General features: G+C 48.5%; 2 protein-coding genes across 9 annotated transcripts in view; both read right to left on the bottom strand.

Moving 5' to 3' along the window:
* bin1b (bridging integrator 1b) overlaps nt 1–3,291 on the bottom strand; it is a 31,920-nt gene extending 28,629 nt beyond the window's left edge. For 6 of the 8 annotated variants that reach the window (XM_042080634.1, XM_042080635.1, XM_042080636.1 and 3 more), the window contains exon 1: nt 2,886–3,168. In XM_042080634.1, the coding sequence (XP_041936568.1) occupies nt 2,886–2,990 (105 nt within the window). In that variant the 5' untranslated portion in view covers nt 2,991–3,168. Of the gene's footprint in view, nt 1–2,885 lie in introns of all 8 variants that reach the window. The other 2 variants (XM_042080632.1, XM_042080633.1) reach the window with 1 other exon arrangement.
* A 1,317-nt stretch (nt 3,292–4,608) lies between these two features.
* Nucleotides 4,609–12,362, bottom strand: LOC121698492 (indian hedgehog B protein-like). Its single transcript, XM_042080647.1, has 3 exons — nt 11,916–12,362; nt 8,395–8,656; nt 4,609–5,288 (listed from the first exon to the last, which is right to left on the bottom strand). Exons 1-3 carry the CDS (start codon nt 12,213–12,215, stop codon nt 4,609–4,611), a joined length of 1,242 nt encoding a protein of 413 aa, XP_041936581.1. The 5' UTR covers nt 12,216–12,362.
* Between the last annotated feature and the right edge of the window lie 224 nt (nt 12,363–12,586).

Raw genomic sequence — 12,586 nt, 5'->3', positions numbered from 1 at the left:
CTCGTGTATGAATGACGCAGTGCAAAGGTCGAGGGTCATGGGTGAGCGAGGGGAGGGGTGAAAGGAACAGGGGGTTTCCTGAATGGGAATAGCTGTGAGGTGTCTAAAGATGATGGCATTTTTGGGACAGGGTGTGTGTGTGGGGGTGGGGGGTGGGGGTAGCTTACACAGTCCCCACACACTGGCACAGACAACGGTCTTCTGTTCGTACACGACCTCCGCTTGCTTTATTCCATCGCTTAAGGTCACTTAGGTCCGAGACAAACACACAAACAGACCTGACGTGATGTCATCAGAGCAGGCCAAAGGAAACGCTGTGCGCTTCCTGTTTGGCATTTCCTGTTGGAATGTAGGGCACGTACGTACGTACGAGGAGGAACGGCATGCTGTGCGGAAGAGAGGAGTCCGACTGCAGAGGTCCGGGGGGAATTTGAAACAGCACCATCGCCGCTACGCTATCTGGATGAGTCATGGTGGCCTTAATCACAACACGCATCTAGTCCACATTCCACATGAGGGCTGCGTCCAGGTTTGACCAGCCCACTTGTTTTGGTGAAATGCCCCGAGTTTTAACTCTGTAGGGACTAGGGAGGAGGGCGAAAGCACAGGAGTGGGGGAGTGGACAAAGGAGGACAGGAGAGAGGGAGTAGAGACAGCACACAGGAGAGAGGGAGATGGGAGAGATGGGACAAGAGAGGAAGAGGAGTAAGAAGAGGACACAGGAGAGGAAGAGGAGGAGAGTGCTGTGAGGGGAGGAAGAGGATGATGAGATATGATAGAGGGAGACAGGGGAGGAAGAGGAGTAGGGGAGAGGAGAGGACAGGAGAGGAAGAGGCTTGTGGGAGGGGAGGAAGGGGGTTGGGGGTCGCTGCCAAGCGTTACTGTCTAACTCTGCTCTACCTGGCTGCGTTTCAGAAGAGGGGAAGGAAGGGGGAGACACTGACCTTCCCTTCACAGATCACAGCGGACGTGGGCAGGACACGCGTCAAACAGACCTCTGCTCTGTGCCGTCTCCGAGACGAGAGGAGAGCTACTCCTTTAACCTTACCTCTGAGGAGCTAGGCTAATGGCTAATGGCTAATGGCTACTGCTACATCTTTAGCTTTACTAAGCTACTGCTAAAAGCTACAGTGCTTAACCTGTACTCACTCACCGACCACCGACAGGCTATAACAAGCCTTCAACAGCAGCATGCCAAAGAGCGTGTAAAAGAGCACTTTGTAGCACTTGATAGCTAACAGCCTTGTCTGATAACTTGGCTTGTTCTACACTGGGAAGTGGCAACTAGCCAACATAGACCCAGTGAATGCCAAAAGTGGTCACCAAAGTAAGGCTTTTGATTTGATTGGATCAGATCACAAACACAGCTCACTACCACAACTGCAGAGTGCAGATGGCCAAGATCTGTCTCTCAATGAGCGAAGATGGGCCTGGGCGATGAGATGTACCATATAACTGAGAGACATGTGACCACAACTAGACAGACAGAGTGAGCTTATAAATAATATATTATAATCAATCATCATGAATATATGACAAGAATAATAACTCTCTCACACACACTCACTCACCCACACACACACACACACACACACACACACACAGGCATATGAATAGCCTACACACAAAAATATAAATAAACACACCCACACCCACTTAAGTGGGCAGAAACTGGTACTTGTAGCATACACAGGCACAGTTGCTTAAACAAAGTCATAGGCCTGAATTATGCTGCTCTCCCAACTAACGGGCTTGGGATGACGGCAATGTTTTTCGGGAATGTTCTTAAACCACTTGTGCCTTCCTCTTCTCTCGCCTTGCCTAAACCACGCAGCACCTGCTATCGAACTGTCTAAAGAGGCAGACAAGAAACACCTGACAATACAATGTGATCCTACGTCTTTCCTTTTCTCACACACATGCGCATAGACCTCGTAAACCCAATCAGATCTTCTCTGTACATATTCATCATTCTCATGAAAGCGCAATTGTGTCTGCACGCGCACTTTCGCAGGAAATGAATGACTAGTGCGTCTCACATGGCAACGCAACTTTCTCTAGTAATTTTGGTCGCACATAATATTATAAATCACTGGTCACAGGTCAGACTGCGCTGCTGTGTATGTCAACATAGTTCTTGCCGTGGAGCTTCTGTTGTGGAGAGGGTATTTTGGGAAATTCGACTTACAGCCTTAATGCGGCTTATTCTTAATGTGTGATCAAAGCCTGTGCTTACAGCGTTTGGTCCGTCTCCGCTGCTAACGGGCTCTCACGCCCACCAAAATGTCACACCATGGCCATAACTCTGAAGTGTGGGACTCTGAACTCAACTGCCACGCTTCGCACACAGTGGAAAATCAGTTTAGCTATGGTGCTGAGAAGCAGCTGCCGCTGAGTCAATCCTTATTTCCGCTCTGCCAAGAGAAGTGTCCACAACAGCCCACTCCAACACACCACAACGGAGCCGCTCTCCTTCACCACACAAACCCATGAAAACTGCATAACGGTGCACCCAGCCCTGCCGGTCCGCCTATAATAATAAAAAAGAACAAAGCGGGCGGACATAAAGACGTATAAAGTGTCTTTGCAGCCACTTTTCGAGTCTCGTTGGCTATTTTTAGTGGTGCAACTTGTCTACTCTTCTTCCCACAATATCACCAGCCCTGCTGTCAAAGTAACTTCTTGGTTTGTCACAGCTGAGCCTGTCAGGCGCAAATAGCAGCAGGAGCGTTTCTGCCCGTGTGACATGTAGCTGGTGGTGCAAGACGACAAACTTCCCCAGTTCGCCATGCTTGCTGCAACTCGAACTGGCAACAACAACTCTGTCGACAGGGATCAGCGTATGAGGTGATCTAGGTGTAGCCTAGTCGTTCTCATCTCCTTACCTTCTCCTGGGCTCGGGTTAACCTCTTCTGCATATTGATCGCCAGTTTCCCCGCAGACACGTTAACTCCTTTCCCTCCTTTCTCTCCTTTCTCCGTCTCGGCCATGGTGCCCTGTTCTTCCGTAACCGCTTAACAGATAGTGAGACAAGGAAGCAGGCTCAGGAGAAAACTTGGGAGAGTCGAGTGGTTCTGTGGGATGAGCGTCGCTCGCCTCCCGCAGACACTGGAGCGCGCTGGGTCTAATGTTAAACCTTCTTAAAGGAGCAGCGAGCTTGTGCGTAATTCTAATCCCTCGATGACAGCCTCTTAAAGGCGAAAACGGAAAGGTAACTGCACAAACTCTGCGGTGCGACGTTACGGGGGTGAAGAAACAGGCTGTTCTTGACCAGATCACACACAACAAAGACCACCGTCCCACGTTCGAACTATTTTCTGCGGCTTCGCGGTGGAAAGAGTCATCAGGTCAGTTTTGGATAGATTGGGTTTCCCCGTGTTCCTGCCCTCCTCCCTCGCGCGCGCAGCGGCCATTTAAAGGTATCGTTAAGTGTATTATTATTAGCCGACATAGCAAGAGTTGGTACAAGTCAACAAGATGTAGAGAGCATAGACATAATATACATTATATTATGTCTATGGCAGGGAGTGTTCTGAAATGCCGTACAGTTTCACGTCCAAATTAGAGAGAATTGTTTTTTTTGTTGTATTTTTAATCCTTTAAGCTTTCTCTGTTTGCATGTACAATGAACAATGGTGGTCGAACAATTTCTGTCAACACTGCTATGCAGGTTCGTCTTAAATATATTACACAGTATCTCAAAGTAGTAAATTCTGAAGCGATTCTCGTCCAGCCCCATGGCGAGTCTGAGTGTTTTCTCTTTCAATGTTTTGCCGCTAGATGGCGATGATATACCATTTTCGCTGCATGTGAAGTGCGCTTTGGTGGCAGTTGCAACAGGTTGCCTCAATTACCACAAAGGACATATATTTCCATTATGTTTAATTTAAAAAATAAATCTTTAAATATTTCTTACTTTACATAAGTCTTGATATTATATCAACATTCATCTATTAACAACACAAAGTAAACCCTTTCATAAAATATTAAAATGTTCTCTATGTTTTAGGCTTTAAGAGATCAAACAGATGGCGATGTGGGGAGGTGTCTTTCTTTGGAAGTTCAAGAACAATTCAATATCCAAGAGCCATTACAAACTGTACACAAACTGTACACACACCTTATGATAGAAATTATTTCAGTAAAAATATGACATCAACTATGTTCTTTGTCCTTAGTGTGTGTGAGCCAGTGTCTGTAAACCTGTGAGTGTACCCTGAGTAAAACATCTTATGCTTGAGCGTGTGTGTGTGTGTGTGTGTGTGTGTGTGTTTGTAAAGATGAGCTTATGTGTGTGTGTGTGTGAGCGTGTGAGCGTGTGAGCGTGTGTGTGTGTGTGTGTGTGTGTGTGTGTGTGTGTTTGTATGTTTGTAAAGATGAGCTTATGTGTGTGTGTGTGTGAGCGTATGTGTGTGTGTGTGTGTGTGTGTGTGTGTGTTTGTAAAGATGAGCTTATGTGTGGGTGTGTGTTTGCTGAGAAACATTCAAATAACCCTCTTTAAAAGTTACATGAATGTTTCTGAAAGTCCTGTAAAACAACAGTAAAATGCCCTTGGATTTCTCCACTGTCCTTGTCCATACCCCCCCCCCCCCTTATCTTCCCCATGGCTACACCCCCCAGGGATGGAAGTGTGTTGAGTCCAGAACCACGGTTCCGATCCAGTGCAGGGCTCGAGCGTACCAGTGCAGGCCAGAGGCCTGGTTCCAGTTGGGTCCGGTCCAGTGGAGGAGGGCCCTGAGCGGGCTGAAGGCCCAGTGGGCCAGGCCCTGGTGCTCCACCACGGCGTAGCAGGACGCCAGCACACCGTCCACCACCAGCGTCCCGTGCTCCGTCAGTGGCGCAAACACGCCCCGGTCCTCCCACACCCGCACCCCCACCACGCGCGAGAGCTCAACGCCGCCCCCTGGCTGCAGGTCAGAGGTCACCACCACCACGCACGCCCCCGGCTGCACCTCGCTGGCGAATACGGTTCGTACGTCGACGCCCGTCGCGGTCCTGGTTCTGTTGCACGGCCCGTCCGAGGCGAAGAGGAGGTGGGCGGCCGTGAGGGACAGGCGAGCGCCACTCTCGGTGGTGATGACGTGGAAGTGCTTCCGGGTCGCAGGGTCGCGGTGCAGGAAGGTCAGCACGGGACTGTAGAGGAGACGGCCGCTGCCGTCACTCTCCGTAGAGGCCAGGACTTGGTCTCCAGGTCGAAGGTCACGCATCAGACGCTGACTCCCGTCCTCGAGGGTTACCCGCGACGTTCCGGGGAAGCAGCCACCTGTCTTAGCCGCCAGCGAGTTCTCTGTGTGTGAGAGAGAGACAAACACACACATAAACACACACACACACACACACACACACACACACACACACACACACTCCTACGTCAACTAACTACTACACCTAAGAACTCCTATACTTTCTTACATTCAGTTGCTTTTTCAATTCAGATGCCTTTTGCTCAAAATGTATGATTGGTCTCATTTGAAGAACATTTTCCTTTTTGTTTGCACAGAAACACACTTAACATTTGAAATATAATTTACATCTCTGTAAATATAATTTACGTCTCTATGAAATAACAACATGTTCATGTGAGGTTTCCTTAGGTATTAATATTGCTGATATAGCAAATAGTATGGCACACTTACACAGTTCTGACAGCTGTGATCATGTGATCATAATGAACACAGTCGGTGTGTGTAAAACTCCGTCGACCCACTAAAGGTCTGGCAACTCTCCACTGTCCTCTCACGCGGTCAGAGAGACGAGTTGGACACTGGAATGTATGGTGTGTATTCCCTTCCAGCGTGGTTAGGAATGTGTGTGTGTGTGTGTGTGTGTGTGTGTGTGTGTGTGTGTGTGTGTGTGTGTGTGTGTGTTTGGGGGGGAGTTTCAGCAGTCTTTTGCAATAGAAACACACAAGAGAAGAGCTCCTGGATGCCCCCCTCAGTCTCTGCACACATCAGCTCTGTGAATGTCCTACAGAGTTTGTGGCGCACGGTGATGACATCATCAATATGTCAGCAGGATTCGTGTGTGTGTCTCTCAACGTCTGCATGCAGCTGAATATGTGTAAATGCTTTTCTACAAAGAGAGTAAAATACTGAGGAAAAAATAAAATAAAAATAAAAGCAAAAATGGACGATTTCTGGTCCGATCAACTCAGGGCCAGGGAGGCAGCGTTTCGATCTGGACAGAGAGAACAGAGGAAACGAGTGACAGAAGGACAGAAAGAGGAGGGAAAGAAAGAACAGAGGAAGACAAGGGGAAAAAGAAAAAGGAACATGAGGTCTCTCAGGTGATGTGTAAAGATGGGCATACTCTGCTGCTGACTACTCCTACCACACACGACTCAGGTAAGAGTAAAGGTGGGCATACTCTGCTGCTGACTACTCCTACCACACACGACTCAGATAAGAGTAAAGATGGGCATACTCTGCTGCTGACTACTCCTACCACACACGACTCAGGTAAGAGTAAAGGTGGGCATACTCTGCTGCTGACTACTCCTACCACACACGACTCAGGTAAGAGTAAAGATGGGCATACTCTGCTGCTGACTACTCCTACCACACACGACTCAGGTAAGAGTAAAGGTGGGCATACTCTGCTGCTGACTACTCCTACCACACACGACTCAGGTGATGTGTAAAGGTGGGCATACTCTGCTGCTGACTACTCCTACCACACACGACTCAGGTGATGTGTAAAGATGGGCATACTCTGCTGCTGACTACTCCTACCACACACGACTCAGGTGAAATACACTCTACGACTATTACATTAGTATTATACTGACATAACTGTATTATTGCTAATTACTTTGTTAAAGTAGGAATAATAACGTAGGATGTCCAAACAAATGTGCAGGACTGTTTGCCAGCGCTTATCCCCATCAAAATAGTATTTCATATTTCATATTATAAACATAGAGCATACACATTTATCCAGAGATTATCATATTCTCAGGTTGGTTTAGACATTACTCTTCAGTCAGATCAGAAGAAGCATGTGGAGTTAGCGTGTATAGCTGACATCTCCTTTATAATCCTCATGGCATGGAGCTAAGCTAACGCAGAGTATGCTAGTGGATCACTGGGCATCACTTTATGTCCTCCACAGATAGAGCTAAGAGGCCAAGCTAGCACAGACGTAAAAATGCCCTTTTAATGATTTCTGTTTAATTGCTAATGTTTACTGCTAAACAAGAACTTTTTAGAAAGAGTCTTCTTGTGTAAATAAAGGATCCAAATCTTTAAAATCCTGAGATTAAAAACTAAATTAACTCTCAGGATTTTAATGTTGTTTTTAACACTGCAGTTCATGCAAGTAAACGTACTATAACTGTGACAACCACTTATGGCCAGACAGCAGAGCATCTCAGAGCCAGAGCAGTTCCTCGCTGTATGGGTAAGTTAAGCAGAATGACTTCCATTGACCTGCGTGAGGTTAGTCAGCCTCCAGCCTGTAGGGGTCGCTAGAGCCCGGTGAAGCCATAATGCCCAGAGAGGAAAGGAGTGAGGAGAAGAGTAGAGGTGAGAGGAGCGCCTGTTAGAGTGACACAGGGAGAAAGATGGACACAGTCAGCAGAGGTCAGAGAGCCAGGAAGTGACAGAGAAAGAAAGCCCAGTTTGTCTCAAGGGGGTTGATTGTCAGTCCTGTTTGGCGGTCATCCTCAAAGTTTCTCTCACGTTTTAGTATGTTTGGCCATAGTGGATCAAACACACACACACACACACACACACTTGGACAAGGAACCTGAGCGTTATTCGTTAGTGGTAGTTAGATGAATGTTATGAAGCTTCAGTACATCCCTTCGTCTTCCCAAACATATTCCTGCCTTGATCACCTCTCTCTCGCACGCACACACACACACACACAACCCCTGCCCTGATCTCCCCCACACTTGCACACACATTCCTCTTGCCCCGACCCCCCCCCCCACACACACACACACACACACACACTTACACACTCCTGCCCACCTCAGTACCCCACTCACCCACTCAACACTCCACTGCCCAGAACACTCACTCTCACACACACACACACACACATGCACACACACATTCTGCTCCAATGACAGACACTTATTTTAGTATATTCTTTATCTTCTACTGTCCTTATTGCTTAGTTGTGTTTTTTATATTATATACTTTTAATTACTTTTTTCTGCTGTTAGTGAATGTGTTTGTGATGTCTGTATGCTACTGACTGTGACCTTGAATTTCCCCTTGGGGATCAATAAAGTATCTATCTATCTATCTATCTATCTATCTATCTATCTATCTATCTACTCACAGCCCTGATGATATCCCCCCCCCCCCCCCCCACACACACACACACACACACACACACACACACACACACACACACACACACAGCCGTGATGCCCAGTGTCTCACCTGACTTGACGCTGCAGTGGATGTGGGCCTTGGACTCGTAGTAGACCCAGTCGAAGCCGGCCTCCACGGCCAGTCTGGCCAGCATGGCGTACTTGTGGCGGTCGCGGTCGGACGTGGTGATGTCCACGGCGCGGCCCTCGTAGTGCAGCGACTCCTCCGAGTGGTGGCCATCCTCGTCCCAGCCCTCCGTCACCCGCAGACGCACACCTGGCCACACATTCATCACCGAGATGGCCAGCGAGTTCAGCTTGTCCTTACACCTCTGCAGGGGGGCAAAGGTCAAAGGTTAAAGGTGAGAGGGTCACGCAGGTGGGAGGAGATGGGATGATGAGGAAAGAGAGAAGGCTGTGATGAAAAAACATGTCCTCCACACTATATGCGGATCTTTGTCAAACGGATGTCCGAGCCTTCGGGTGATTCAACTATGATGGTTACATGCGGACATTGTGCGGACATTATGTGTGAACGACACCGACGCACATGAACAGAATCTCCGCGTGGTTGAACAGGTTGAACGTGGTTGATTCACGCACATGAACAGAATCTCCGCATGTTCTTCGCTTCATTCAGACACGAGCTCATTCCCATAATGTCCGTCCCAAATACCAGGAGGGGAGTCGTGTAAGAGCCGGCTAAGTTCAGAATTCCAAATAGCCGGTTATGTTGTTCAGATATACGGCCCAACCGCTTGATATCCGCAGAACATGCGGACTTACACCTACCGGTATGTCTGAAAGCAGTTAATATGAAGCCAAACACACACACACACACACACACACACACATACACACACACACACACACACACATGCAGACACACACACACACACACACACTCTCTCTCTCTCTGTCTTTCACACACACACACACCAATGTCGCAGGAACTTTTCAGCTACAATGACTTGGATCATTTGAAGAAGTGAGTCAGAACGCCAAAGATTAAAACAGATGAGTGAAGCATGTAGATGAGTAGACAAAACCGATGAACTGAGAGGGCGACAGAGAAACATGGAGAGAGTTCTAATTTGTTACAGAGTGACAGAGTGATCCACGTGAAAGGAAAATGTAGGTGTAAATGCTGGAAAACAACGGATTTTAGTGGAAAGACAAACAAATTGGAGGAAACGCTGGTTTATGGACCACTACCTCTGACACGGTCTGCTCAAAGTAGCCGCGTCTTTAATGTAAATCATCAGACAGCAAGGCTATGTTCTTTTCTATTTCTATTAAATCCGGCGAGAGGCGACACACAGATTAGGCATTAAACAAGGGGGAAAGAAGGACAACCAAGTTTAAAGATGTTGTCTAGCCTATTCCTTATTCTATCTGTCTGTCACTTTATTTCATATTTACTTTCTATTTGAGCTTACATTTTTTTAAAAGTTGGAGGAATGCTGGCTTTATAGAGTAGCGAGGCCACCTTAAATAAATCCCTGTTACACACTGCACAGGTTTCCTCCTCTGAATGCAAGAACCTCCGGAGGTGCGAAACCAACAGCTAAGTGATTAATTAGCACAGTCGACCGATGTGGAAAGGTTCGCGAGAGGGTGCACCGGCTTGAACTCGAGACGTTGTCTAACGACTCTAATTTACGGAGTTCACGTTAGAGGAGGCGTCATAACCGCACACTTCCATCAACGCCACTTATCCGTCCCTTTGGCAACTTGGGAACAAGACTGGCTTGTTCCACATGGATGTAAGTGTGCAATAATTCAGTGAGAAATAAAGAGAACTAATAAGCCAAATTTAGACTCGGTGCGAAAGGGGACTTCTGTCTGCTTCACCGGGGCGTCTGTCTTTCCAGGTGCGCACTAGTTCAGTCATTTGGAGCATAGAGTAGAAGCGCGGTGGTAGACGGTTTAAGGGCAACTACAACATCAACAACAACAACGGCTTTCTCTGCCCCAGGGATGTCTGGCAGATAGGAAAATTGACATTTTCAAATTTGTGTAATCACTTTTTCCATGTCTGTCTCCGCGCTCAGCGGATAAGAATAGAGCATTGCGGAGCCGTAATAGATGCCTATTCACAGACCGGTGTGGATTTCAACCTTCTATTTTTTCTCTGCGGTCGCCCGAGCGAACTGGACTTCATAAATCAGCTCGTGGACTCTGTTGGTTTTGCTTTTAAGGTAGAGATCGACGGGGTTTCTGCACGAGCGGTTTCTCGCTGACCACGAGCTACACAAACATTAGCCGCTCGCGCTGTGACAACACGCGCCTGTGCCACAACCGACGGCTCGAGCCCCTGAACAGTCACGTCTGTATGAGGCACCCGGTGCCGCTCGCGCCTCCGAGGCGGGAGAGGGGAGAGTCACCGCTGAATCAAAAATAAGGGGCCTGAAAATATGCGTATAATTAAGTCTTAAACGCATATGAAGTGGGCTATTTTTATACATGTGTGCTACAAAAACAAACAGAAAAATAACACAAAATAAAATCAACAGACCGGAGGCTGTCTCTGCGGCGGGCGCATGCGGCTGCTCAGGCTCATAAATTGTGCGCGGGTCAGGTAAATGTTCACTCGAGAGGTGACAGGTAAAGACGGAGTGAGATCTGCGGACAAGGCGTCCCCCCCTCAATACACACACCCCACCGCTTCCACGTTGGGTTCCCTGACGGACTCAACGCTCACGCATTCAGATCCAGAGGAAGTTCGCGGTCACCGAGACCTCTGATATAAATACTTGTATTCTTAGACACTGGAGTCAAATAAATTTCTGAGTGGACCACATCAATGGCGGCGTCGTAAAACCTCGGACAGTTGAAGAAAAGGGGGGAGCGGGGCGACCCGCTTCTAGGCAGCCTTAAGCTTACGGTAAACATTCACAAACACACACTGGCCATGCTCAGTCAGGGCCTTTTTCCAAGCATGGCCTCTAAACAGAGAATACAGTGTTAATTAAACGTCTCTACTTCCACATTTCCCTTTGCACCATATAGGGAGCGATTCAACGTTGCGCAATCCTGGCCGCTCCATAGGTTAGTATGTGCGCAGTGCTACTATAGTTCAACACTTGACACTAACTGGGTCAGTCGAAGGGTGCCATACAGAAATGTAGAATGTTTTGCAAAATTCTTATTTGTACACCTGGAACGAAATTCAATCCTTAAATATCTCCTTGTCTGAAAACTTGGGTCGACAGGATCTGGACGTGAGGGTCGCATGTCTAAGCTCCTCGGCACACAGGTACACAGGTGTGGTTGCGCTATAGCGCGCATTTATCCCAAGTTCCTCTAATAAATCACGAATAAAGAGGCGTAATATCCAGGAAAGACTGGTGATATGTATGTATGTATGAGGTTAGTGGTCCTGCGCCACTGGATCATTACGCATGTATCTCAGACCATCATATCCTGTAGACCACAGTACTGATGTTGCGCAAAACAGCCTGCACCGTGTCCTGCGCACTCCACAGTAATTACCAATATTGATCCAGGTCAGACAGCAGGTGGCGAGAAAGCATGAAGAGAGCTATAGGGAAGAAATAGCAGGCTGATTCCGGCAGTGTCCCGTCTTACCTGCGTCATCATCCGGTCTGCACCGGTGTTCTCCTCGTCCTTGAAGATGATGTCAGGGTTGTAGTTCGGCGTGAGCTCCTTGAAGCGCTCCGAGTTGCGCGTTATTTTCCCTTCGTACCTGCCGCTCGCGCCCAGTGTTTTCTCAGCCACGTTAGGGCTGAACTGTTTGTAGGCGAGCGGGGTTAGCTTTCTCGGTGGCCGCCTCTTCCCGTAACCTCTGCCCGGGCCGCAGCCCCCGATGCCCGACGAGAGAATCAAGGCGCAGCCGGTGAGAAACGTCACCGCCGTGGCGAGTCGCATTCCACCTATGCCACGGGCACTCCGATGCGGAGTGGGAGAAACAGGTAAAGGTGAGAATCAGAGCACCCCCCTCCCCCTGATCGCGGCTTCTTGCCCCTCTTTGGGGCTGATGAAGGGGGAGGAGGACGAGGGTTCTAACACGGTATTACCGGATCAGCGGGCACCGCCATCCCCGGCGCGCAAAAACTCATTCCACACGAGCCGTGGTTCCGCGGTGGTGGTGTTGTTTTGAGCGTAAGATCAGTGCGTAACCCAGACCAGTGTGCCAGCGCGCAGAACTCTCTCTCTCTTCCACTCTCGTCGCCAGGAAGGAGCGCGTCTCTGAGTGCACGTGGAGACACGGGAATAAATAGGGCAGGGCCGTTTATCTT

This window comes from Alosa sapidissima, chromosome 23 (assembly GCF_018492685.1).
Source record: "Alosa sapidissima isolate fAloSap1 chromosome 23, fAloSap1.pri, whole genome shotgun sequence".
Taxonomy (NCBI): Eukaryota; Metazoa; Chordata; class Actinopteri; order Clupeiformes; family Clupeidae; genus Alosa; species Alosa sapidissima.
This window is presented reverse-complemented; position numbering and strand designations above follow the sequence as displayed.